The sequence below is a fragment of the Bison bison genome, unplaced genomic scaffold, assembly GCF_000754665.1.
Source record: "Bison bison bison isolate TAMUID 2011002044 unplaced genomic scaffold, Bison_UMD1.0 scf7180017864043, whole genome shotgun sequence".
NCBI lineage: Eukaryota > Metazoa > Chordata > Mammalia > Artiodactyla > Bovidae > Bison > Bison bison.
The window spans coordinates 2,545,450-2,573,433 of NW_011494615.1; the positions used below are offsets into that span (position 1 = coordinate 2,545,450).

At 45.6% G+C, this 27,984-nt stretch overlaps 1 protein-coding gene and 1 long non-coding RNA gene across 4 annotated transcripts in view; one reads left to right on the plus strand and one right to left on the minus strand.

Annotated features, from left to right (window-relative positions):
• The window catches only part of CX3CR1 (chemokine (C-X3-C motif) receptor 1), a 14,146-nt gene extending 2,299 nt beyond the window's left edge, over nt 1-11,847 (plus strand). The window contains exon 2 of the mRNA XM_010835493.1: nt 8,836-11,847. Within this exon, the coding sequence (XP_010833795.1) occupies nt 8,845-9,921 (1,077 nt within the window). The 5' untranslated portion in view covers nt 8,836-8,844 and the 3' untranslated portion in view covers nt 9,922-11,847. The remainder of the gene's footprint in view (nt 1-8,835) is intronic.
• Nucleotides 1-27,984, minus strand: part of LOC104985355 — an 88,293-nt gene that overhangs the window by 10,100 nt on the left and 50,209 nt on the right. The gene's annotated exons all lie outside the window — the stretch shown is intronic.

Here is a 27,984-nt window from a genome sequence, read left to right on the forward strand (position 1 = left end):
CTCCTTGCAGTCCAAGGGACTCTCAAGAGTCTTCTCCAACACCACGGTTCAAAAGCATCAATTCTTTGGAGCTCAGCTTTCTTCACAGTCCAACTCTCACATCCATACATGATCACTGGAAAAACCATAGCCTTGACTAGATGGACCTTTGTTGGCAAAGTAATGTCTCTGCTTTTGAATATGCTATCTAGGTTGTTCATAACTTGTCTTCCAAGGAGTAAGCATCTTTTAATTTCATGGCTGCACTCACCATCTGCAGTGATATTGGAGCCCCAAAAAATAGTCTGACACTGTTTCCCCTGTTTCCCTATCTATTTCCCATGAAGTGTAGGGACCAGATGCCATGATCTTAGTTTACTGAATGTTGAGCTTTAAGCCAACTTTTTCACTCTCCTCTTTCACTTTCATCAAGAGGCTCTTTAGTTCCACTTCACTTTCTGCCATAAGGGTGGTGTCATCTGTATATCTGAGGTTATTGATATTTCTCCTGGCAATCTTGATTCCAGCTTATGCTTCTTCCAGCCCAGTGTTTTTCATGATGTAATCTGCATATAAGTTAAATAAGCAGGGTGACAATATACAGCCTTGACGTACTCCTTTTCCTAGCCAAAAAAAAGAGCATTCATACTATAGGGGATGTAGATGTATACACAAAAATGTTTATGCAGCACCGTTCACCAAGGTCTCAAACTGAAAGCCACCAGGGTGCACCAGCATAAAACAAATGATAACCGCGGGACACTCACACGGTGCAATCCTATTCAGCAGTGACAATGAACAGACCACAGCCACCACAATAACATGCATGAAATACAACCAGAAACGCTTAGATGAATTTATAGATAAATGCAAAATTGGCCCATATTCAAAGGGCACTTATCAAATGCACCCCATCACTTTTCTTACACTCTTGTTATGAAACAATAATAAAAAATTCACAGAGACTGTATCTTAGACATTTTTACCTCCACAGAAACAAGCACAGTACCTATTGTTGGGGAAACAGAATGAAAAGCAAAATATCTGACCCAGAAAATCCTCTCCATGAAGATAGTAGAGAAAGAACTCTGTCATTATTTTTTGTTTGTTTGTTTTAATTGGAGGCTAATTACTTTACAATATTGTGGTGGTTTTGCCATACATGCACAGCTATCAGCCATGGGTGTACATGTGTCCCCCATCCTGAACCCCCCTCCCACCTCCCTCCCCATCCCATCCCTCAGGGTCATCCCAGTGCACCAGCCCTGAGCACCCTGCCTCATGCATCGAACCTGGACTGGCCATCTATTTCACATATGGTAATATACATGTTTCAATGCTATTCTCCCAAATCATCCCCGCCTCGCCCTCTCCCACAGAGTCCAAAAGTCTGTTCTTTACATCTGTGTCTGTTTTGCTGTCTTGCATATAGGGTCATCATTGCCATCTTTCTAAATTCCATATGTATGCATTAATATACTGTATTGGTGTTTTTCTTTCTGACTTACTTCACTCTGTATAATAGGCTCCAGTTTCATCCGCCTCATTAGAACTGATTTAAATGTATTCTTTTTAATGGCTGCATAATACTCCATTGTGTATATGTACCACAGCTTTCTTATCCATTCGTCTGCTGATGGACATCTATGTTGCTTCCATGTCCTGGCTATTATAAACAGTGCTGCGATGAACATTGGGGTACACGTGTCTCTTTCCCTTCTGGTTTCCTAGATGTGATATCCAGCAATGGGATTGCTGAGTCGTATGGCAGTTCTATTTCCAGCTTTTTAAGGCATCTCCACACTGTTCTCCATAGTGGCTGCACTAGTTTGTATTCCCACCAGCAGTGTCAGAGGGTTCCTTTTCTCCACACCCTCTCCAGCATTTATTGTTTATAGACTTTTTGATAGCAGCCATTCTGACTGGCATGAGATGGTTCCACATTGTGGTTTTGATTTGCATTTCTCTGATAATGAGTGATGTTGAGCATTTTTTCATGTTTGTTAGCCATTTGTATGTCTTCTTTGGAGAAATGTCTGTTTAGAAGAACTCTGTCATTACTGAATAAGAATTAAACATCAAATGCTTCACAGGCAAACCGCTACGCGGTAGTAAAGAGACACAAAAACATCTCACTTCAGATACAACTCCTTAGACACTCAAGACACTCAACAACTAGAGCTCAAGTCAGGGAACCTGACAGTCACACACAGTTCATCCCAAGTTCAGCATGGTCATCTGTATTAGCTGGCTTCATCCGTCCAGAGGAGAAACAAGCTTCTCATCTCTTTATCATCAGAAGTAGTTGTGTAACTTGGAGCCAGGTTCCTGCCCAAGTCAGGCTCCTCTCCTCCCCCTGGCACTGGGAGTCTGGCCACCAACATGTGCATTTCAAAGAGATGGCTCCCAGCTCGAAAGCTGCAGAGGAAATGATCACATGTCCAAGAGGGGAGAAGGGACTCACAACTATACATCTTCTAAAGTAAATGCTCTAAGAAAAAAGAGACAAGGGGACTCTTCTCCCTTATTTTCAACAAGGAGAATTAAGCCTCTTATTTTTAATTTTTACTTTTCCTTATGCCAGTGTATGGTAAAGATACTCAATAGATATTGACTTAATCCACAATTAATTAATAAGTGAGTCCATGTCTTCTTCAGTTATTAAAAAAGGAAAATCATAAAGCATTTCTTTTCTAGATTTTACAGTTTACTTTGACAGAGATAAATACCAGTAAGGACGCTGCAGAGGAAAGCAGAGGGAGGCGTGGCCCAGAACAAAGGCGGGTTCTGTGCAGGGCCAGCTCACGCACGAGCACAGGGGCCTTCCCCATGTATGGTCTTTTCCTGTTACTGGTCTTGGCTTGGGGTGTGCATTTGGCTTGTATAAAATGCTGGTGGGTGGTCATGCCAAGTCCTTCTAGGTTGATGACTTGCTGGAAGAATAGAGTCACTCAATGTACTGCATGGAAGATGCGGTGTAAGTTGTAAAATGTGGCCACTGCCCCTGAGCATGGAATTCAAGGCCCCTCCATCTGCCTGTTTTTTGCCTTCTCAGCCTTAGCTCTCTCTGAATCCTAAGGAAAGGTCTCTTATAAAAATAACTATCATTGTAAACTGGAAAACCACCAGGTTCTGAAAACACAGGGGCTCAAAGAGCCAGGGGAGTGGACTTGGGGTCAGACTGAGAACCTTCCTATTGCCCGTGGTGAACTCCAGATTTGTCAGAACCCAAAGTTAACTGATTCAGCTCTCTGTCTCCAAGCAGAAGCTCATCTGAATGCTGGGTGCCTGTGAGCCCAGAAGCTTCGCAGGTTGCTGGGCAGTCACTCTGTGGACACGAGGCTGCACTTCTCCGACCCAGGACTCATGCTGCTCTTTTAAGACTGTTTCCTTCCGTTCGGTCCTTGGAAAACTGATGATCCAGGGCTGACCGGGCTCTCAGAGATGGTCCAGTCCAGGGTTTGCATTACCCATATCAAGGCACTGAGGTACAGCTGGGAGGGAGATGCTCAGGGTCTGCCAGCTGATCTCAGGGTGTGTGGACCCCTATGAAGTATGCAGCTCTGAAGAGCAACTCTGTGTATTTGAAGGCAGGAAAGAAGCTGATCCTTTAGCTTTCAACCTTTTCTTCTCCAGAGAAAAGGATCTAAATTTTCTCACCACATTACTGAGAGTTAGATTCTGAGGGTCTGACAGTGAGGACCACCACCTGGTCAGAGCTGGAGAGGCAAATAATATCTCCTCCCCCTCCATTCCCCACCTGCTATCTCACTGCGGGTCAGCCTTCTGGGTCCCGAGTCTAAACCCAGGAACAGTGCTCAGGGTCACATCATGAATTTTATCCTTTAAAGGAGGGGAGGCCACCTCTACTATTTTCCAGCTCTTGTTCTAGAGATGTGGCCTGCAGTAACCTGCAGAATTTCCCTCCAAGAGGAAAAACCCAGTGCAGGGCAGGAAGCATGGCTTTGTGAAGAGATGCATCTGGCTTAAAATCCTGGCTCTGCTGCTCCTTTGATAAGTTACTCAAGTCTCTCTGCTTGCTGGTGGTTATTTTGCAGTCATTTCCCACGAGGTGTTGTGGCAAGAATTAAATAGGGTCTTGTGTCTGTAGCATGACACTTAGCGGGTCCCCAGGAACGGCAGCCTTCTCTCCTTCTAAACCAGGGCTTTCAGAGGATAACCTCAGGTTCTGGAATGTCAAGAGACAGTGGCACCCACATGGGGAAAGTCGGGATCCAGGATCAAGCAATTCCTGAGTTTTGTTTGGTCCAAAAGAAAAATATTAAGCCTAACAATTGGCATTAGACTGAACCTCAAACCCTTCTGTACTCAAGGGCCTAAAAGGCCATAAAAAGAGAGCAAGGGAGGTAAACAAACAAGGCACATTGGATCTAGAAAACGGTAAGCAGGACGTGAAGCCAAAAGACAGGGGGAAGCAACACGAAAAAGACGTTAGGGAGAAGAAAGGGGATGGAGGCCACCTAATGAGAAGGAAGTACAGAAAAGGGAAGCTGGTTGGAAAAAGTGGGTAATAATGACCAAAAAAAAAAAAGGTTAAAAAATAAGTGAGCAGGCCAAAGAAAAGGAAGTGACCGGAGGAAGTAGGACAGGATCAGCAGTAGAGCTGGCTGGGTGTTTTTTAAAGCAGGTTCTACAAAATTCATTTTTACATGACTAAGACAGCCATGTGTACTCAAAGCTCAGCTTCTAGGTTTAGCCCAGACTCTCTCAGCTCAGCATCATTTAGTAAAACGTTGACTTAACAGAGCAGAGGGTGAGGAGGCCCAAGTATAGTTGGGGGGATGTGTGTAGTGCAGCCTGGGTTAGTGCGGTGGGACTTATGCTAATGCTTCATTCCAGCACCCATCCTTCCCCTGGCAACCCCATCTACATGGATGTCACTTACTACATGCTGCAAGGGCTTATTGCATTGGATTCTTGCACTTGATTTCTGGCCCCTCAGGGGCCAGGAGGCCAGTGTCCAGCCTGAGTGAAAGTCAAGTAGATCCCTGACAGCCCTCTGACCCCTGGGCATTGGCCCCACTCTCATCTGCTGCCAAGAGTCCTATCTTCAGGTTCCTGGCCCAGGGCTGGAACATCTCAGAGGACCTAGAAATAAAAGGTCCTGCTTGGGCTCACCTTTCCTGAAAAGGTGCCTGGATAAAACTATCAAGTTCTAGACACTTGGTGTTATTTAAGCCTTACTACAGTTCTGAAAGGAAAGTTCTGTATTTAATTCACTGCCCTGCTGAAGGGCTCCTGGGATATTTGTGATGAGAGGTCAGGGGAGGTGCAGCAAGAGCTCAGGGGAGGCCAGGATGTCTGAAACAAACAGGGGCCAGGGGGCAAGGAGGTGCCCGGTCCTCCTCTCTCCTTGCTGGGCGCCTGGCCCAGGGCTGTGATGTGTGTGCCTGTGCCCTTCTCGCCTGTCTCCTTGCTCTTCAGTGATCCAGAGACACCTTCCTGAAGATTAGTAGGAGGTCCCTGTGTATGAGACACAGTGCCAAGAGAACATTAGACCCAGCACGTGCATATTTGGCAAAAATCAAGTCAATCTCAGACTGGGGCATGTGAAGAGCTCCAGACGGCAAGTCTTAGGACAGACAGATGGAATCACTGACTGACTGTGAAAGATTCCCCGTGTCCCCCCTTGCCCTGCAGATGTCCCCAACCCACCACTCTGCACTCAGCCCCCAAGTGTGGAAGGACAGGGGCAGGAAGGGTGGTGATGGGGAACAAATGAGACAGGAATCACGGACATCCCACTGTGTCCTCGTGCGGCCCCTCCCTATCTCTGGCACCAAGGTGCCCTTGCCTCGCTGGGGCTGCCCTTGACCTGCGGGTGTTTGCCAGGTGCCCTCTCCGGGAGCAATGCTGCAGGATCACTGGGCGGAAGGCACTCTAGCCAGGTAGGAATGCGGGGGTGAGAATCAGGGAAGGGGGCAGCGTCATCCTGGCAGACGTCTTTCCTTTTCTATGACTACAGAACCCAGGACTTTTTGTTATTGTTAATAATTATTATTGAGAAGAAGAAACCTAGCCCTGGCAGAGGGGGCCTTCTCTGCTCTCGTCTTTCAGGTTTTACTCCTGGCACTGGCTGTGGAATTTTGGAATACTTGGAATTTTGAGGTTCAGGGAATTCAGAGAACTTGGTCGCACAGTGTATTGGGAGAAAGGGAAAATTCCTGGGTGACAGTTGGGTCACTCCAGCTGACATGTTTCTAGAAGTGGGTGGGCAGATTTGACTGAGAAAGTCTTGGGCTCTCGCAGCAATGGTGGGAAAGAAAGATTCATTTTGTGGCTGCACTTCTTTTAACAAAACTCTCCCCTAAAAGGACGGACTGTGGTAAAGAAATGAAAATAATTAGAAGTGAAAAGTCAAAAGAAAGAATTAAACAATGTTGAATTTCCAAGTGATTCTGAGGTGTGGCTTTTCTAGCAGCTTTTCCTCCTGAGACCATCCCTCCCACCTGCTTTGCAATAACAGTTTAATGAACAGTCTGAAACAAATCTTAAGTACAAACACAGGCATCAAAAACTATGCTCTGAGGATGAAGCAGCTTCTAATTTGTGGGAAAAGGATTAAATATTTCTGTTTTCTGAAAAGAGTTTATTTTGTATTTTGTTTTCTATTAAAATGTGTTTAGTTTCCAAAAAAAAAAAAAATCAAGTCAATCTAAAAGCAGCAAGTTCCTGGGCTTTAGGACTGAATACAGGCCCCGAAGAGACATAAAATGACTTTTATTGTCCTTGGACTCCTCTCTAGGTCAACACTGCCAGCTCCTGACACTGGGGGGAGGAGGAGGAGGAAGAGGGGAGCCAGCCCCAGCATCCCCAACAAGGACTTGACTGTTTGCTATCCTACAAGCTGCAAGTCCAGGAAGACGGGCTCCTGCTGCAAGCCACTTGCACCACACGACTGCTCCCTGCCTCCCCACATTTCAGCTGAGCATCTGACATCTCTGTCACTTAAAAATGGTTGAACATCAGCCACTTTATACGGTTCAACTTAAATTTTATTGATTAAGGTCATGGCTAGAGGATCCTCTCTGAGAAAAGGGCATTGTAGCCAAGAGCAAAGAGCACACACTTTCCTGGGGCTGAGGACTCCATCCCAGCCTGAGATGGCCCAGGTCAGAAGGCCTTGGGCCACTTCGCCAGCAGGCTGGGTGAGACAGAGAAGTAGATCAGCATACCAAGCTGAGGCTGGGAAGGGAGAAGCAAAGGGTGGGTCCTCCCTTTGGCAGAGACACCATCTTGGTACAACCAGCATGAAAAGGGTGTAGCAAGGTGTGGAAACTCCCTTGGTTAGAGAAGTATGAGCTTTGGTTTTAGCTGTGCTGGGAGACAGGCAGTGACAAGCAGAAGGTGTGTGCTGAGGTTTCTGAGAGCCTGTCTCGTGGTATCACAAGGAAGAGGAGGGGCCCCAGAGGTCCATCCATCTGCAAAAGGACTCCCCTTGCAGACTCTGGAGTGAGTCCTGGCTGGGAGAAGGGAGGATGGGCATGTGTCACTTCCCAAACTGAGAAATGTCTTGCCTTTCCATTCCTGCCCAGAAAGAAACAGGAGAAGAACAGTAGGGGAGGGTAGGCCACACTGAAGTGCAGGACTGGTAGTTATTATTAGCCCCTGGAACCCGAGCCCACAGGCTAACTGAGCCCGCCCTCCGTCTGGGATCCATTGGCCCCTTCATGACTGCAGAGGTCTGGATGATGCTGGCACACCCTCTGCACTTGTGGGATGACTGACCATCCCAGTTGACTTAGAATTTAGGGGTTTCCGAAATGGGAGGCTTTCGGTGCTAAAACCAGAAGAGTCCTGGCCAAATCAAGGCAAGGTAATCACCCTAGAGTGTCTGACTCTAGGATTATTCCTTAAGGAAGGAATAACAATCCTTAAGGATTATTCATTAAGGAAGAGAAAGACTTGGTTCATAGAGGAAGAGGAAAAGAAATGGCTCGCAAAAACAAAGACAGGTCTCTGGGTGCAGGTCTGCCCAGGGCTCTGCGACATCTGAGACCTCTCTCTTCAGTCTTCAAGCAGGAGAAACAAGAGTCCAGAGGGTAGAGAGGTGGAAGAAAGGAAGGGGGTGGAGAATGGCACTGGGGAAGTTTGAAATGGAAGTGTGAATTATGGCACCAGTTCAGCTGGTAAAGAATCCGCCTGCAATGCAGGAGACCCCAGTTTGATTCCTGGGTTGGAAAGATCCCCTGAAGAGGGTTAGGCTACCCATGCCAGTATTCCTGGGCTTCCCTGGTGGCTCAGTTGGTAAAGAATCTGCCTGCAATGCGAGAGACCTGGGTTTGATCCCTGGGTTGGGAAGAACCCCTGGAGGAGGGCATGGCAACCCACTCCAATATTCTTGCCTGGAGAATCCCCATGGACAGAGGATATATGGCAGGCTATAGTCTATGGGGTTGCAAAGAGCAGGACATGACTGAGCAACTAATACACACACCACCCCATCCCTCTCCTCCTTGCTTGCTCATGGTCCTCTCTCACCCATCCACACCCTGGTTAAGCTGGCTACCTTTCAGATAGACTTTTGAAAATCAAAGAAAAAAATATCTGTCTCAAGCTTCAAAAGACTGACGTTCAAATGCTAACTGAGCCATTTACTGTGTCATTTCTGGCAAGTCACTGAGCATCTCAGAGCCTGGTTTCCTCTCTGCCAGAGGGGTCTGTTATAGCCTCCATCACAGAGATTAAATAAGACCGCACACAGGACACTGGGAGATGCACTGGTCAGACACCCAACCAAAAGCTTGTTTCGTCTGCCTTTGTACGTAAGGAGTGGAACTACAACTTTGTTTCTCTGAGAACTCATGCCATTACTTGTCTTCCTTTCTCATCCAGGTGCTCACCATGCACACCACCCTCCCTGAATCAACTTCAGAAAACTTGGAGTATTATGACCTTGCAGAAGCCTGTGATATGGGGGACATCGTGGCCTTGGGAACTGTCTTCGTGGTCATACTCTACTCCCTCGTCTTTGCCTTTGGCCTGGTGGGAAATTTGCTGGTGGTGTTTGCCCTCATCAACAGCCAGAGGTCCAAAAGTATTACTGACATTTACCTCCTGAACCTGGCCTTGTCTGATCTGCTCTTTGTAGCCACCTTGCCCTTCTGGACTCACTATATGATAAATGAGCAAGGCCTTCACCACGCCACGTGCAAACTCATCACTGCCTTCTTCTTCATTGGGTTTTTTGGAGGCATATTCTTCATCACCGTTATCAGCGTCGACAGGTTCCTGGCCATTGTGCTAGCTGCCAACTCCATGAGCAACAGGACCGTGCAGCATGGTGTCACCACCAGCCTCGGCGTCTGGGCAGCTGCCATCTTGGTGGCCACACCGCAGTTCATGTTCACCAAAGAGAAAGAGAACGAATGCTTTGGCGACTACCCTGAGATCCTGCAGGAAATCTGGCCTGTGATCCTCAACACGGAAATAAATTTTCTTGGCTTCCTGCTCCCCCTGCTCATTATGAGTTACTGTTACTTCAGAATCATGCGGACATTGTTTTCCTGCAAGAACCACAAGAAAGCTAAAGCCATCAGGCTGATCTTTCTGGTGGTCGTCGTTTTTTTCCTCTTCTGGACACCCTATAATGTCATGATTTTCTTACAGACACTCAATCTCTATGACTTCTTTCCCAAATGTGACGTGAAGAGAGAGCTGAAGTTGGCCATCAGTGTGACAGAGACAATTGCATTTAGCCACTGTTGCCTCAATCCCCTTATCTATGCATTTGCTGGAGAGAAGTTCAGACGATACCTTTACCGTCTGTACAGGAAATGCCTGGCTGTCCTGTGTTGCCATCCTGACCACCTCAGTTTCTCTTCATCTCTGTCTGAATCACAAAGGAGCAGGCGGGAAAGTGTTCTGAGCAGCAATTTTACTCATTACACCAGCGATGGAGATGCGTCCATCCTTCTCTGAAGGGATCCCAAAGCTGTGTCCCTCCAGCAAGGCTGGAGTTTCTGAGTTGACACTGAATAATGAGGATAGATTTGAAAACTTCTTACATGCAAGAAACAATGAATCCAAAGCTCCCAAAACAATCCTAAAGTATTTTCAAGACTTGTGCTCAAAATTTGAATGATAAAGAGTAGACATGGCTCTTACTGCCAATGTCAGGACTTCCTTGCTTATAAATGACCGAAATTCAACTCAGACTAACTTAGCCTGAAAAGAGGCAGTAACATTCACCTTATAGCATGGGCAATGGGTGGTGAGTCCTCAGTGAGAGAAAACTAGAGACTGAGTCTAACTAGCATGTCCTCTGACTCTCAATTCTCTGAGTGGTAAGAGAGATCCCAGACTCACATAACACATCTTTGTCATCCGAGAGGGAGTGAGACCCATCCCCCTCTGAGGCCAAGGTTGAAATCCCCAGGGAAGGGCTCTGATTGGCCAAGTTTGTATCAGATCTTCATCCCTGGACCACGAGATGGTATCCACAGGGAAGAGGTAGACAAGATGGCAGCTTCCATTCCAATATTGTGGTTGGAGATGCAGGAAGATGTATTTCCAAAGAGCTGAAGGTGTGGGCGCTTCTTTGATCAGACTGAACAAGAGTTGCCCACCAACTGTCCTGGGTGTCTGGCCCAGCCTCCCTCCTGATCATACTGGCCAGCACACAATGTCAGACTCTTCTTCATTAAACCCTCTCTGTCATATCCCCAAACCTACAAAGGTTCCCCTAGCGTACATTGTATCAAGTCCAAACTCAAATGCCTGGCCTCCAAGATGTTCCATCATGCAGTCCCAATAACAGATTCCCCAGCGCCTTCTTTTCTCAAAGGACTCCAGCTCCCGCCTCAGGCAGGTCTCTTCCATCTGGTCACATGCATCACCACCTGATCCAGAACCCAGGGGAATAAACAGAAAAGAAACACTGGCCCAAACTGAGAAGGCATGGTTTCTAATCTCAACTCTATCACTTATCCACTGGATAACTGGGGGCCAACTGAGCTTAGTTTCCTCATCTGTAGAATGGAAATTATAACTCTTTTCATGTAGGAAGCATGCAGCATAAGGAGCCAGCCTCCAGCTCTCACAGATTCCAACCCTCCTGCCAGGTTCCCAGACTTCAGCCTTTCCCCCACCCGGCGCCATGCTTAAGTAGTGCTGTTGACAGAGCTTGGAAAGGCCTCACAGGTTCTGCTTGTGATGCAGCCCTTGACACGGAGAAGGCTGCCTCCCACAGTAGTGCTCAATGGACACTCCTAGATATACAGATTGATAGGCTTTCCTGACTCAGTCCTCCCAGGCTGCCTGGACCATTTCCTCCCAATCAACTGGTGACAACCCTATATGGAGAGAACCTCATCATTCATGCCACTGCCAACCTGAACAGCCCGAGTCCCTGGAACAGCTTTCCCTTTCTCAGTTAATGTTTGAGATGGTCTGAAACTTTAAAGCTTGAAAAACAATTGTGATGATGCTAAAGAAAATATCACCTATAATCTAATCACGCAATATCTTCATGTGCCCACTGGACCTTGTTCACAGCCTCACATGTTTCAAGTTGCAGTCATAGTGTACAGTTCTGCAGTACATAGTGTACAGTGGACAGTTCTATAATCTGCTTTTTTTCTCTCTCTCTTAACATTAGGCCACAGATAACGCTCTGTCTCTGCACAGTTTTGTAATGATCATTTTAGAAGACTCAGCCAGGTTGTGTACTCACTGAAGGCATCTGACTCATTGCTGTATTTCTCATGCCTTGGAAGTCAATGTATTTGTTTACCCAATGACAGAATGAATTACATTCCATTAAGATCATGTACTGCAACTTATCCTTACCCTGTTAATAAGCACTTCATGTGTTTCTAATATTTAACAAATACATATTTTATGGCACTTTTCTGTGTAATTTCCTTTCTCCCCTTCAATTACTTCGTTTGGATAAATTCCTTCCCATGGGGCTAACTGAGCCAAAGAGCATGGGTACTTCTTAGCCTTTGACACATACATATGGGACTAATAAACTGCAAAACCTTTATTGAGTACGTATTATATATAACACGTGAGCTCAGATCCAGAGCTGTTCCAAAGATGAGTGTGATAAGGCCGCTGCCCTCAATGCTTAAGAGGCGTTCAATGTTTAAATGCAGAACTCAGAAGTTTAAAAAAAAAAAGCATACTCTTACATTATTTGGTAACACAAGAACAAGGACACCTGACCTGAGTCATTAAGGATCTTAAGACCCTAATCTTAGAACATCTTACCTGAGTCTTAAGATCTTGAGATTTTAGGAGAAAAGTCTGAGAACAGTGAAAGGCATTGGGAACAGAGTATGTGGTGGGATGCTGCTGGAGCTCTGGCTCAGACAACCAATGTAAGAGGGTGTTCTCAGGGTGTTCACAGTTTCATCCCTTATCACCTGATCCTTGTCCCAACTGTTGAATCATGAAGTTTTTCATTAAAAATTTAACTTATTAGTGGACTCCTAAGAAAAGAGGAAAAAAATTCTTTTGTCTTGAGGAACAAAGAAGAGAGAAAACACTTTTATTTCTAGAAGACAATTAGATTTGTATCATAAGAAATGTTCATTCATTTTACTAAGACAGAATAGGGAGAAAATTAGGAAGGTCATTGAAAAGCCCTAAATAGCTGTGATGCTGGTGTCTAAGGAAAGGAAGGCACATCTGAAAAGGACAGTTGACCCTAAGAGCACGGCTGAATCAGATCCACCACGGCTGCTGGGCTCTGGGCTTCCCCAAAGCAGAAGGGAACTCCAAACACAGATAGACGTCTGTGACTGTGTCCCAGCAGACTGACTCTGTGACCCTGGGCAAGGTATTTGACATCTCTAAGGTTCAGTTTCCTCAGCTGGCAAATAAGAATAAAAACAGTGCCCACTTCCTGGAAAGATGATGAGGATTTAGTAAGATTACCTTCCCAAAGCTCACAACACAGGCTTGGAAAGCAAGGTCAGACAAATGGTGGCAACTACTTTCTTTTATTATTATTATTATCAGATTGGATCTTTCCCAGTGAGGAAACTCATACTACGTTGCCCATGCCATCTTGCTTTTTCCCAGAATCACAGAAGGGTGGGTGGTCAGAAATTGTTGGGTACAAACCCACACTTTGCAGGTTAGAGAAAGGATGTCCAGAGAGGGCCAGAGACTGGCCCAAGACCAAACAGTGAGTTAATCAAAGAGGTAGATCCCTTAAGTCTCGGTTTACTGACTTCCTCCTCCTAATACAAATTTAGACCAATCCTGTGGTGACTACAGTTAACAATACTGTGTTGTATATTTGTATATTTGAAAGTTGCTTAAACAGTTGATTTTAATATTTGAGAAACTTTTTCTTCTTTATTTATTTATTTTATGTCTTAGACCAGGCTGTGCATGGCATACAGGATCTTAGTTCCCTGACCAGGGATCAAACCCGTGCCCCCTGCATTGGGAGCGCAGAGTCTTAACCAATGGACTGTCAGGGAAGTTCCTAAGAGAGTAGATTTTAAAAGTTCTCACCACACACAAAAAAATTGTTAACTATGTGAAGTGATAGATGTGTTAATTACCCTTATTTCATAATCACTTTACAATATATACATATATAAGTATACATAGAAAACCATAAAGACTTCATCAAAAAATTGTGAGAATTAATAAACAAATTCAGTAAAATTGCAGGACACAAAATCGAAACACAGAAATCTGTTGTAATTCTTTCCACTAATGATAAACTATCTGGAAGAGAAATTAAGAAAATAATTCCATTAATAATTACATCAAAAAGAATATAATACCTAGGAATAAATTTACAATAGCCCAGATATGAAGGGGGTGACAGAGGATGAGATGGTTGGATGGCATAACTGACTCATGCACATGAGTTTGAGTAAGCTCTGGAGACAGTGAAAGAAAGGAAAGCCTGGGCTGCCATTGTCCATGCAGTCAGAAAGAGTCAGACACGACCTCGCGACTGAAAAGCAACATGCTCTTAAAACGACCATTTGAGGAAGAAGGTGGCTTCCCAGGAGCTTTGCTACCAAGACAGATGGAGAACACATGTTTTTGGTTACTGAGAAGAGCTATCATCTCTTATAATCCACTGCATCTGGCAGGCTTTCCATAATCGCTCTCTGCAACACTGTCCCTGAGCACCCAGGAGGAGAATTCTCTTCTGGCCTCAAAAAGCCAACAACCACACCTGGAAACTTGGCAACCCAACTCTGAAAGGCCCACCTTGGGTACCACTTCAGCCCTAGATAAAGTCCCATTAGTGCCCTCAAAATTGGGGCAGTCTGTCCCAACTCAGTAGCAAAAAGCAAATTTTCTTTTCTACCTGCATCTCATTCTCCAGGCCCATGAGGACCACTTCAGTTTCAACATGACTGTAATATTGTTTGCTTAACTTGCTGAGTTGGCAACCACATTCTGAGCTACCCAAGACCAAGTGAGAGGAGTAGGTGTTCACAAGTGTGGAAATAGCCCATCTCTCTTCAAGAGGCCCTCTGTCTTGAGGAGGGTTGAGATGTTTTCTTGAGGATGCATGGTGCCACGTTTGTTTCTGCTATGTGACACATGCCGCTGGGCAACAGCCAAAGTTCCTCCCAGAGTTACATCCTAGACATCTCTAGAAACTGCAAAACACACTCGGCAGAAGAACGACTCTTTTACCCCATATTTTCTCATTTATTTAGGCAGATCCAAAAAAAGTTTTACTTCACATTTCTTTGACTAATGAGAAAGGCTGTTCAATTTTTAATGTGCTTGCTTTATACTCTTTGTCTTTTCCTGATTATCAAAGAGATGGACAATCAGAAAATACAAAGAATAAAGAGGTGTATACAATTTTTACATTACACAACATTCCCACCTCCTACAGATCAAACATTGTATAACACTGAGGTAGGTTCTACCATGTCCTTCTCTGCAGATACAATTTTTTAAATAAAAGCTTTGAGACCATAACATACATACAGTTTTAGATATTTTTTCCACTTAACATTATAGCATTAACATTTTCCCATGTATTAAACTCAATCATGATTTTAATGATTACACAGAAGTCCACATAGCCTTTATCTAGGCAAGCCTCTACTGACGGGCGTGAATGTATAAGGAAAAGCATGGATTCCTCCCCCTCCTGTGTAGGAAAAATCCAGCTCTTCCCCACTATGTTTCTCTACTGTGCATCTCCTCTAGTACTTACACAGAACACTTCATTTCTGACACTTCTGATCACCAAATATATGTGGTGTTTTCTCCACATCTCTGTGACACCAACTGGGTATCTTACACTTTACTGAATAACTTAATTCTGACACTATTTACCTAGAGGTCCCACGGGTTAAGCGCTCGGTCCCACAAGACCTCTCCACTCCATTCAGAGGCCGATCACAAGCAGTAGGTCTCCAGGTTACCCACGAGTTCTGTCTCAGTTGACTGAATCAGAGGTTCCCACAGTCCCTCCTCAGGTTGGATTAAGTTGCTGGAGTAGCTCACAGAACTCAGAAAACACTTCTTTATGTTTACCAGTTTATTAAAGAATGTGACGAAGGATACAGAGGAACAGTCAGATGAAGATGTACAAGGGCAAGGGCCTGAGAGGGTCCCTAGTGCAGGAGTTCTGTTTCTGTGGAGTTGGGCTGTGTCACCCTTCTGGTACATGGATGTGTTCACCAATCCAGAAGCTCCCTGAACCCCATACTCCCGGGAATTTGTGGAAGCTTCTTTACTTTGCATGATCAATTATTAACTCCATTTCTTTTCCAGTCCCCCTCCTCTCTCTGGAGGATAGGAGGTAGAGCTGAAAATTTCAAGCACCAAATCAAGCAAATTCTAAGGCTGGTCTTCAATGACCACCCAGCAGCCACTCAGAGTGTCTCACTAAATAAAAGATGCTCCTGGTGTTCTTATCACTTAGGAAATTATAAAGGGTTCAGGAGCTCTGTGCCCAAACCTAGACAGTATATTAAAAAGCAGAGACATTACTTTGCAGACAAAGGTCCATCTAGTCAAAGCTATGTTTTTTCCAGTAGTTATGTATGGATGTGAGAGTTGGACTATAAAGAAAGCTGAGCACTGGAGAATTGATGCTTTTGAACTGTGGTGTTAGAGAAGACTCTTGAGAGTCCCTTGGACTGCAAGGAGATCCAACCAGTCCATCCTAAAGGAGACCAGTCCTGGGTGTTCATTGGAAGGACTAATGCTGAAGCTGAAGCTCCAATGCTTTGGCCACCTGATGTGAAGAACTGACTCATTGGAAGAGACCCTGATGCTGGGAAAGACTGAAGGCAGGAAGAAAAGGAGACGACAGAGGATGAGATGGTTGGATGGCATCACTGACTCAATGGACACGAGTTTGAGCAAGCTCCGGGAGCTGGTGATGGACAGGGAGGCCTGGCGTCCTGCAGTCCATGGGGTTGCAAAGAGTCAGATACGACTGAGCGACTGAACTGAACTGAATCAAACTCCCAAGGCGATAGAAATAAAAGTATAAGTAAGCAAATGGAACCTAATCAAATGTATAAGCTTTTTCACAGTAAAGGAACCCACAAAAAAAAGGCAGCTTACAGGATGGGAGAAAGTATTGGCAAATGATGTGACCAACAAGGGCTTAATTAATTTCTGAAATAGACAAACAGCTTACACAATTCAATGACAAAACAAACAACCCAACTGAAAAATGGGCAGAAGACCTCAACAGACCTAACTGCTCAACATTGCCAATTATCAGAGAAATGCAAATGAGAAATGTAAATCAAAAATACAATGAGGTATCACCTCACACTGGTCAGAATGGCCATCAGTGATATCTCTTTAACAAATGCTGGAGAGGGTGTGGAGAAAAGGGAACCCTTCTACACTGTTAGTAGGAATGTAAGTTAGTAGAGCCACCATGGAAAACAGTGTGGAGGTTCTTCAGAAAACCAAAAGCCGAGCTGCCATACGGTCCAGCACGGAGTAGGTATGGCAACCCACGCCAGTCTTCTTGCCAGGAAAATTCCAGGCAGAGGAGCCTGGCAGGCTACAGTCCATTGGGTTGCAAAGAGGAGGAGCCCCAACGGCTAAGCACACACACACACATTATCCAGCAATCCCATTCCTGGGCACATAGCCAGAGAACACTCTAATCCAAAAAGATACATACACCCCTCCCTATGTTCATTACAGCACTATTCACAATAGTCAAGACATGGAGACAACCCAACTGTCCATCAACAGAGGAATAGATAGACAAGGGAATACTACTCGGCCATTAGAAAGAATGAAATCACGCCACGTGCAGCAACAGGGATGCAACTAGAAATTAGCATACTAAGGAGAGTAAATTAGAAAGAGAAGGACAAATACCATGTCATATCCCTTACACATGGAATCTAAAATATGACACAAACGAACCTACCTATGAAACAGAAACAGAATCAGGGACACAGAGCAGACTGGTGGTTGCCGAGGGGGTGGAGGCTGCAGGAGATGGACTGGGAGACTGGGTCAGCAGATGCAAGCTATCACACACGGAAGGGCGAACAGCAAGGCCTCACCGCACAGCGCAGAGAACTCTGTTCACTACTCCATGATGAACCGAAATGGAAACGCATATTTAAAAAAGGATGTGTACATAGGTACAACTGAATCACTTTGCTGTAGAGCAGATTCACACAACATTGTAAATCAACTATTGTTTAATTAAAAGCCAAATACACAAAAGTGACCGATAACATCACAAAAGAAGTTATTTTAAGGAAACAGAGATGACTTAGCATTTGAGTTAAGGAGAGGCCATCTGAGACCTGCAAAGTCTACTGGAAGGGGTCATAGGAAGTTATTGCTGAATGGGTATAGAGTTTCAGTGTTGCAAGAGTTATGGGGAGGGATGGTGGTGACAGTGTATAACCCGTATGAGTGTATTTAATATTTCTGATGTGTACACCTAAAATTTAAGATAGTAAATTTTATGTATATTTTGCCACAATTTTAAAATTAGGGGGAAAAAATCCCAACAAAATCTAGGAAGAGAAGAAGGTAATGACACTCTAAGAAGGGAAGGGTGTCTTGGAGGGAGAAGAAATAGGGATGAACTGGGTACCCCTGAAGTCCTTCTGTAATTTGAACGCTTAAAATATTGACTTCTATATGAGATATAAACAATCTGCAAGAGGCAACAAAGAAAGAATTAATTCAAGGTTTAGCACAGTTGGTTGCAGGAAGGTTGACTTTCAATGCATCCATTATCATTTTGGATACACTGGGATGCAGCCATCTCAATATAATGTAGAGCTCGGTACTTGCAAAATGAAAGAAAGAAAGAAAGAAAAAAACAAACATAAGCAACCTTATTTAAATCTTCATGTGTATACCTATGGCTGTTTCTTGTTGATGTTTGACAAAAAACAACAAAATTCTGTAAAGCAATTATCCTTCAACTAAAAAATAATTAAATTGGAAAAGAAAAAAAAAATTCTCCAATGAATTCTTTCTGGGTTGCATCTCACAAATTATTTATATCTTATATGGCAGTGAATTGATTAGAAATCCATACCACAATAACTTGCAGACACTCTGGATCTTAGGCTTTGGCTAGCAAAGGTGGTGCTCCAATCAGTCAGGGAACTCCGTTAGTACAACCCTAAGGACTCCTTGGCCTATCCAGGCAGCACTGTTTGGGGGTAAGAGGATGCCCGGCTGCCAAGGTGAGAAGCCTAATAACAAAAGGCTAATTAACACTTCTGTCGTTTAAAGTGCCTATTTCAAAAGTGCCTATTACTCCACTGAGAAGTAGAAAAGAGTTTCCACAGGTTCCCACGACCACATCTTCCACCGACCTGCAGATGTGCCATGTACTCTTCCTTTCCTCCAGGTAAGAATCATCCCTGCCCTTATCTAAAGCCAAACTCTTCACTTGTGTAAGAGATCCCTTCCCTCCTGCTTCCCCAAGGAGTGTCTTCCTGCATTTGTCTTGTTTCTCCCGCACAGTGAATCTCTTCTCTCTGCTGGATGATACCAGGAGGCCAGATACCTCTCACTTTTAGAGCCCTCCTCTTGATTCCATATCTCCTCCAGCTCTTGTCTCAAATCTCTTCTCCACTCAGAGATACTTAAGAGTTGTTTCCTGTTCCCTGGACCTTATTCTCTCCTTACCTTTCTTCTTCCCACCCCTTTAGACACACGCTTGTCAAAATCACCAACGCTCTCCATGTGGCTCAATCCTATGGGCCACAGTCAGGCCCCACCTTATCAACCCACCAGAGCATTTGACAACATAGATCGCTTCCTCCTCCATTTGGCGCTGGAGATACCACTCTCTCTCCCCCAGTTCTCTGACCACCTCACTGCCTTTTCTTTCACAGTCTCCTTCACTGGTTCTTTCCACCTCCCTGGCCTCAAAACATCAAGGTCCCCAAGGTTAAGTCCCCAGATCTCTTCTGTTCTCTATCTACATTCACTCCCCTGGAGATCTCAGTTCATTGCAAAGCTTTGGACACCATCTCTCCACACTGATGATGCCCAAACATTTTCCTCCAGCCCAGACTCCTCCCGAGGCCAGATGTGAACATTCAATTTCATAACAGCTTCCCTTGGACAACAGTTCTTCCAGCATCACTGCAAAGCCATGCACTCTTCACTGTCGCAGGAAAGGACAACTCCCTTCTTCCAGTTGCTCTGGCAGAAAGCTCAGAGTCATCCTGGATGCCCCTCTTTCCAACACACCAGCAAGTCCCAGACAGACAGCACCTTCTGCAAAACCGACACTGCAGATTTCTCCCCATCACTTCCCCCACTGTCCTCCATCCAACGTATTACCTTCCTTCTCCCAGACAACTCCACACTCCTCTCTGTTTCTACTCCATGGTCCATTCCTTACACCACATCCCGGGGATTCCTCTTAATATCCAATCAGATTATGTCCCTTCTCCTCTCACGACTACCCAGTGGCTCCCACCTCCCCACTAACTCCCCAAACTATCTACTGGGAGGTTATTAAAAGACATCGAATATAGTGCCTTGTGTTACGCGTTAGGTTCTTGTATCTATTTTATATATAGTAGAGTGCATAGCCAGATGTTTTTTAACCTGCAAATCAAGAAAATAACTCTTAGCTACAATATATTTATCAAGGTCATTAATGTAAATTGCTCAGAGGGAGCAGAAATGACACTGCATTAATCCGTCATTACTCAGAGTTAACAGACAGATGCTCACAGGCTGGGGAAAATCATAGGCAGCTGATGCCAATGCCAATTCTTTGGAGTTTTTATCACATTTGACTTGGCTACTTCCTAAAGGCATCCAGGTATATTACCCAAAGAGGTATGAACCGGTAAGACGGTACCAGATCCTTAGAGGAGGAGGATTTTTGAAATGCTTGGTCTGGAGATGGTACAACGGCAGCAGTGAAGAAGGTGGATTGTGTCTGAAGTCTCCTGTGCCTTCACCAGCAAAAGAGGAGAGCAGAAAACACTATGTACAGACTCCAGATACGACATCAGAGCAAATTCAGGAGGCATAAGGAGCCCAGGTCATCTTTCGGGAAAGTTCTATTTGTCGCCCTGGTCACTTTGGTCACTCCAGGCTAACAGAACACCTGCCAGACTCCCCCTCCTTCCAAGTATTACAGATGTCCAGTCACAGGGCCTGGCATCTCTGACTTCACGGAGTCTCCAATGATGCCAGAAGGATGCCAAGGATGCCAGAAGGATGCCAAGGCCATCTTGCTACTCTCTTGTCTGTGAAGATCCACCCTCCTCCCTAATGAACCTGGACTTGGAGGTTAGGCACTTTCTATTCTGAGAGTGTTGGTTTTTGGATATTACTTAACTGCTTTGGGCCTTAGTTTATTCATCAAAAAAAATGGGGTGGTGATAGCTATATTCAGAGGAGAAAAGAGACCGTGGTAAAAGTAGCTGTGATGGTTTCTAGCACAAGGCAGGGCCTCAAGCCAGGCTCACAACCCTTGTCCTCTGCTGCCCCAAAGTTTATTTATTCATTTATTTAACTTTTGGCTGCGCTGGGTCTTCGCTGCTGTGCAGGCTTCTCTCGTTGCGGCAAGCAGGGGCTACTCTCTACTTGAGGTGCAAGGGCTTCTCACTGCGGTGGCTTCTCTTGTGGAGCATGGGTTCTAGGGTGCTCAGGCTTCAGTAATTGTGGCTCCTGGGTTCTAGAGCACAGGCTCAATAGTTGTGGTGCATGGGTTTAGTTGCTCCATGGCATCCGGGATCTTCCCAGATCAGGGATGGAACCCGGGTCTCCTGCACTGGCAGATGGATTCTTTACCACTGAGCCACCAGGGAAGCCCTGCGTAAACGTTTAAAGTCCCCTTCTCCCAAACCCCACTGGCCTTAACATCACTGTCTAGAAACTTGCTCATGTGCCCCTCAGTTCTCTTCCCTCTTCATTAGTAGAAAGGGGTGAAGATGCATTACCTTGAGACCTCACATGCACAGGTACTCCAAGTAACCCATGGTGATTCCCAAAGTGCCAGAGCCACTTATGCAGCTTTAGACCCACTGTGGGACCTACATGGGACCTGAAGTTTCACATGCATCTTCATGAATCCAGTTTTGTTTATCAAAATATGAAGGGTGGAGAGGGTGAGGATGCAAGAGATGTTATTCTGCTCTGTAGGTAACATGAGCGAATCCTTGGAAATATATGACTTCTGTGTTCAGTGACATATGCTGCATGATGTCAGCAGCTGCTATTCAGCATGTGAAAAATATTAATCAAGTAGGAAAGGTTTATGGGCTTCTCTGGTGACTCAGATGGTAAAGAATCCACCTGCAATGCAGGAGATGGATTCCATCCCTGGATTGGGAAGATGCCCTGGAGGAGGGCAGGGCAACCACTCCAGTATTCTTGCCTGGAGAATCCCTAAGAATGGGAGCCTGGTGAGCTACGGTCCATGGGGTCGCAAAGAGTTGGACATGACTGAGTGACAAAGCATAGCATAGCACCTAGGAAAGGTTTACTGTGGTAAAATGAATAGAGCAAGAAAAATAGTGATCAACTGGTTAAAAAATGGGCAAAGGACCTGAATAGACGTTGTTTCAAAGAAGACATACAAATGGCCAAGTACATGAAAAGGCTCATCACCAGGGAAATGCAAATCAAAGCCACAATGAGATATCACTGGACATATGTTAAAATGGTTATTGTCAATAGACAAGAGATTAGGTGCTAGCAAGGATATGGAGAAAGGGAACCTTTTTGTACTGTTGGTGGTAAAAGAAAATGGTATGAAGGTTCCTCAAAAAATTAACAATAGAACCACCATATGATCCAGCAATTCCACTTCTGGATATATATGCAAAAGAAATCAGTATCTTGAAGAAATATGTGCACCTCCATGCTCACTGCAGCCTTATCTACAACAGCCAAGGCAGGGAACCAACCAAGGGACCATAGGTGGATGAATGTATAAAGAAGATGTGGCATGTGTGTTCAATTTAATATTCTTCCACCTTAAAAAAGAAGGAAATCCAACATCTGCAACAATACGGATGAACCTTGAGGATATTATGCCAAGTGAAGTAAGTCAAACCAGAGGAAGACAAGTACTGTGTGATCTCAGCTATATGTGGAATCTTAAAAGGCTGAACTCATAGAAACAGAGAGTAGAATGGTGGCTGCCACGGCCTGATGGGTAGGGAAATGGGGAGACGCTGGTCAAAGTGCACAGGCTTCCGGCTATGAGTAAGTTCTAAGGATCTAATGTACAGCCTACTGATGAGAGTGAACACTGCATTGTATACTGGAGACCTACCAAGAGAACAGACCTTAAATGTTCTCACCACACACGCAAAGGTAATTATGTGAGGCGATGGATGGGTTAACTAACCTTACTATGGTAATCATTTTGCAAATACATATGGGTATCAAATTATCATGCTGAATACTGCAAACTTGCACAATGTTATATGTAGATTATATCTCAATAAAGCTAGGGGATAAAAGAAAAACAGTGACCAAGTTCCCACTGACAAACGATTGACATGTGGCTGACCAGGATGCATCGTGAAGTTGTGAGTGTGTGTGTGTGTGTGGTGCTAAGTTGCTTCAGTTGTGGAAGTAGCTATAGTTAGTTTGACACTGTGTACTATATTTAAACATATCTAAAGAAGTATATGCACTTCTATATTTATGATCATTTTTTTTGAGGATGGACCACTTGCATGAATTAAATTTATCTCTTAAATCAAAAACCACAATTTGCTACCTTTTTCTTCCCTAGTAACAGGAGGGTGAAGAAGGACGGCATGACCTATCAGGGAGCTGCCTCTGTGCAGAGGTTCCTGGGCCCCGAGATGTGAAAGGTGTGGAGAAGGGAAAACAGGCGTCAGGCCCCAGTGCTTCCAGATAACCTGCCAGACCCTCTCAGGAGCAAGACCACTTGCCCAGATCCTGAAGGAAGCAAGGCTGGTCTGTGTGAAGCCTCAGAGCTCATTCCTGACAAGCCCTGGAAGACATGGACGCCTGGAAGCGGTTGATGATGTCTGGCTGACATGGGGAATGCCATCAGAGAGCAGTCTTGTCCCTGACACCTGGGAGGTGCCCCTGTGACTCCAGAAAGCCATAGGAAGATGCCACCCTCCCCCAGGGCACCTGGGGCACCAGACCACTGAGGGTTGGTGTCGTTAGTTCTCGTGTGTTCCCTAGGGTCTCTGGGCTACGCTAGCCAAGTGACCGTGAGTTCATCTCTGAACGTGACTTGGGATCGGCTGCCCCGTGAGTGAGATGGTAAGAGCAGTGCGGTGGTTTAGCGGGTGGGTTCAGGTCTCAGCTCTGCCACATACTAGCTGCAAAACTTGAAGCAATTCACTGTACCTTTTTGTGCCTTGGTTTTCTCGGGTGTAAAATAAACATAACACTAGTACTTAGTGTTAGGGTTTTCTGCTATTAATAGCGGAGGGGGTCACAGAAGCAGATGCCAAGACGGGAAGGAACTGGATAGGAGAGCTATGTGTTAGAGGAAACGGCTGAAAGGGAGGTGGGGGAGCCAGGGGGGCTGAGAGAGCCTTCAGACCATCATGTAGTGTGTCCCCTCGGTTGGAGACAGGAAATGACGATTTTGGCAAGGGCACTGGGGTGTCATGGAGCCAAAGTCATTGTCAGAGGAGCCCCCCTCTGCCGAAGGTGGACCTGCCCAATGTCCATGCCACATTCATCACCTGAGCGGGGAGCCGCCTCGGAGCACAGCAGTCAATTACACCCCCACAGTTGGAGGTTTCGGGGCACCTTCTCATGCCACAATCGCTGTTGTAAGAGTTTAAGAATTTGCTTGATTTGGGTGGAAGTGCGTTTAATAGACCTGAGTTGAGCCTCCACAAACGCCCCCAGCTTCCCACCCTCTGGGACCACTTTCCTTCTCCCCACTCTCCGTGCTCCGTCCACTTGAACAGCCCTCCTGGTTTTATTCTTTTCCCCCTCTTCATCCTTTCCCTTTTCTCTTTGTAGTGCTGCCCTCCAGCCACAAGCCCAGCCAGAAAAGCTGCAGAGTAAGGGGAGAGGTATGGCAGGAAGGGCTTGGAGGGCCCTAATGTGAGGAGGAAAGCCTTGGACCAACTGCTCCATGCCCCCTCCTCCCCAGGCTGGACCTCTGGGGCAATGCGGTCCATGCAGGAGGCTGCCCCCCAAATCGTGGCCATATACTGCCCCCACCCACAGGACTTGTGCCTGGCTTGCTTCACAGGGAGACTTTGCCAGTCAGCATCCTGCCTACACCTGCCAGCCAAGAAGCAGGGGGAGCTGGGTGCCCTCACTCCCCTCCCGGCATGATGGAGATCTATTTTAGTTCCCACTGCCTGTTAGTCATCAGTGCGGTGGAGGGACATTAATCTCCACTGTCAGGGGGAAGCTGAGGAAGCTAATACTTCTCCTTTGGGGTGTGAGTTGCAAAACCCTTCCTCAATCCCCAGCATTATAAATCCTGTATTTATTTTCATAGCTATGAGCAAAATCCAAATAGCATCTTTCTAAAACTGGACAAAAGATGCCATGACTTATCCTGAAGCAGTCCAAGGCCCTGGGAGGTCCAAGGCCCTGGGAGGTGAGGCTAAGAGAGGCCACTCCAGCAGGGGCCCCTCTCTGCTTGAGGGGACAAGAGGGATGCCACGAGCCTTTCACTCTGCAGGACGGGCTGACTTCCTCCCAGGGCTTCTCATTTCAGGAACCAGCCAAGGTAGAGCAGTCTGGGAAACATTTACACCCCAAAGAGTGGCATCCTCCCACCGAGGGAACTGCCAGCAGCATAGCACAAATCGACTGAAAGAGAGAACTTCCATTGTGTGTGTGTCTGCTGTGCCGAGGCACTGAGCTAGGGGATGGTGGCAAGGCAGTCTGCAGCCCTCCACACCACTGGCCTGGTTGGCACTCACCACAAGGCAGCCCAGAAAGCCTGAGAGACCACTCACAGTGTCCGTCCGAGTCAGAGTCACGCCACTGTGCTGGCTGCTACCCTTACAGGGTTTGAGGTACAACTTTAGGTTGACAAAGTCAAGTGCATGATGTTTCCCAAGCTCGCTCCCCCCATTCCCTGAGAGGATCTGTGACTGGTTCCTGCCCTGGGTAGTCCTTCTAGCTGAGCTGATGTGAAATCCACTATGGGTACCTCTTCTGCTACCCATGGAGAAAGGTGAGGGAGTCTGGCCAAGAGGTGCGCAGGCCCTCGGGTTTTTACAAGGAGGAGGACGTTCAGACACATACCCACAATGGGATGGTTGGCCCCCCGGAACTTGCTGGCTGATCCACCTGCCACCCAGAACTTACTTGGATGGAATTTCATCTTGTTCTTTATAAAGGAACTTCCATTTTGTGGACTAAGGTTGGTTCCCCTGCAGATACCACCCCTAGAATGGCCCAGTCATAAGGGTAACCCCATGATTAACCTCCTGTTTGCTCTGCTGAGGGTATTAAAGGTTCACATGCACACGGACCAGTCCCTCCTCAAAACTAAACCACTGGCCAGCTGCCTTTTGCTGTAACTCTTTTCCAAAGGCTATGTCTGAAAGATCACACCATGTAATAGTGACAAGGGGGAGCTCCAGAGGGTCACAGCCCAGTGCAAATATCATCTTTCACCTACCAGCTGTAAGATCTGGGGCAAGCTCTCAACGCTGTTAGACTTAATTTATTCCTCTATAAAGTGAGTGTGGCAATAATAGTCCACCTCATAATTAACTGAATGACATGAATGAGTTAAATTAATTAATATGTATTCATAGCTATAAAGTTCTTAGATCTGGACCTGGCGCATAACTGGTACTCCATGAATATTCATTGTGGTGATCATTATTGGCTGCGTCCCACGAGCAGAAGGGCTTCCCGGGTGGCGGTAGTCATAAAGAACCCACCTGCCAATGAAGGAGACATAAGAGACTAGAGTTTGATCCCTAGGTCAGGAAGATTCCCTGGAGAAGGGAACGGCAACCCACTGAAGTATCCTTGCCTGGAAAATCCCATGGACAGAGGAGCCTGGTGGGCTATAGTACATAGGATTGCAAAGAGACACAGCTGAACAACTTAGTGTGCACACACAAGCAGAAAAGGGCCAGGCTGGGAGATGAACACAGGACCATGTTACTACTCAGCCACCCTCTTTCCAGGAGGTTGCTTTTAATTTGGGAACTTCCATCCTTTAAAGTAAAAAGAGGGTACTTTCTCTCTTGAGTTATTAGCAAGTAACTGGATGTTTTAGTTATGACAGCCCCCACTTTGAACCTGCTGGTTGGTGTTGTCTGGGCTTTGCCCAGGTTGAAAACACCCAGCTGTCCCTGTCTCAGACAAGAACTGTTGTTCTTCTTAGAGAAATAGGAAGAGGAATTCTGGGGAAATTCACTTCAAATTTTTTCATCTTCAGATTTTGAAAAAGCCAGAATATTTAACTAGATTAAGAACTAAAATTAAGAAAGTTTCTTTCACTTGTTTCCCCCAACTCTTTATTTTGAAAAATTTCAAAGCTAAGAAGTTAAATGAGTACTACAATAAACATCGTATAACCTTTACCGGGATTCACCCATTTTAACCACCTGCCGCATTTGTTTGATCTCTATGGAGACAAAGAGAGGTTGAGAGAGGTGTCTTTGGGATGCCTAAGTGGGACTGCCAAATGTCCATTTTTCTAAGTCATCAGGCCAGTGTTTTTCCTATCAATATGTGTGCTCTTTATACTCAGACTATGAGCCATGATTGACAAATACTTTTGTCCCATTTTCTGTTTTCACTTTTATCATGAATGTTGACATCCAAACTCCTAATTTTCAGTTAGGTAAACCTATTAAGTGCTACCTTTGTGAATTCTTTTATGTCAGAAAGTCAGAAAACACTTTGATACACTCTAGGCTGTGGGGAACACATTATATTCCACACCTCTGGCCCCAAAGATTGGTCATGAGAAGACATCTGTTCCAAGATGGCACAGTAAGAGTCAATTTCAGGACACTGTGGTCACTGCTGGAAGCAGGTATCCCCTCTCTCTCAGAGCTTCAGTTGGCGGGCTGGAAATGTAGATATGTTCATCGCTGTCTTGTTACCAATAGGAAGAATCTGCTGGACAATAAAGCCAACACAAAGAAAAGCAGAACCCACTGATGATGAAACACAAACACTCCTGATGACATAGCTCAGGAACCCAGATCCCATCACACCCAAACTCCTGGCCTTTTCATTACATAAGGCAGTAAATTCCCTTTCATATTTAGTTCAATTTGATTTAAGTTTCCATCACTTGCAACTTTAAGAATTGGGCAATGGGGACTTCCCTGGTGGTTAATCTCTGGTCAGAGAACTAAGACCCCAGATACCATGGAGCATAGCCAAAAGTGAAAAAAAAATGGGCAATGAAGAAAATGAGATGTAATCTCACCCTGAAAGGAGGACTTTCCCACCACCTCTGCCTCCAAGGCCTACGTCCAGGCTGCATACACACCCCCTGTAGAGGGTCTCTGCCTGCTTTGGATACTGTCACTGCCCAGCTCAGCGTGGCTCCCCAGTGGTCTCCAGATGACAGTTATTCGCAGGGGAACCAAGAAGGACAGC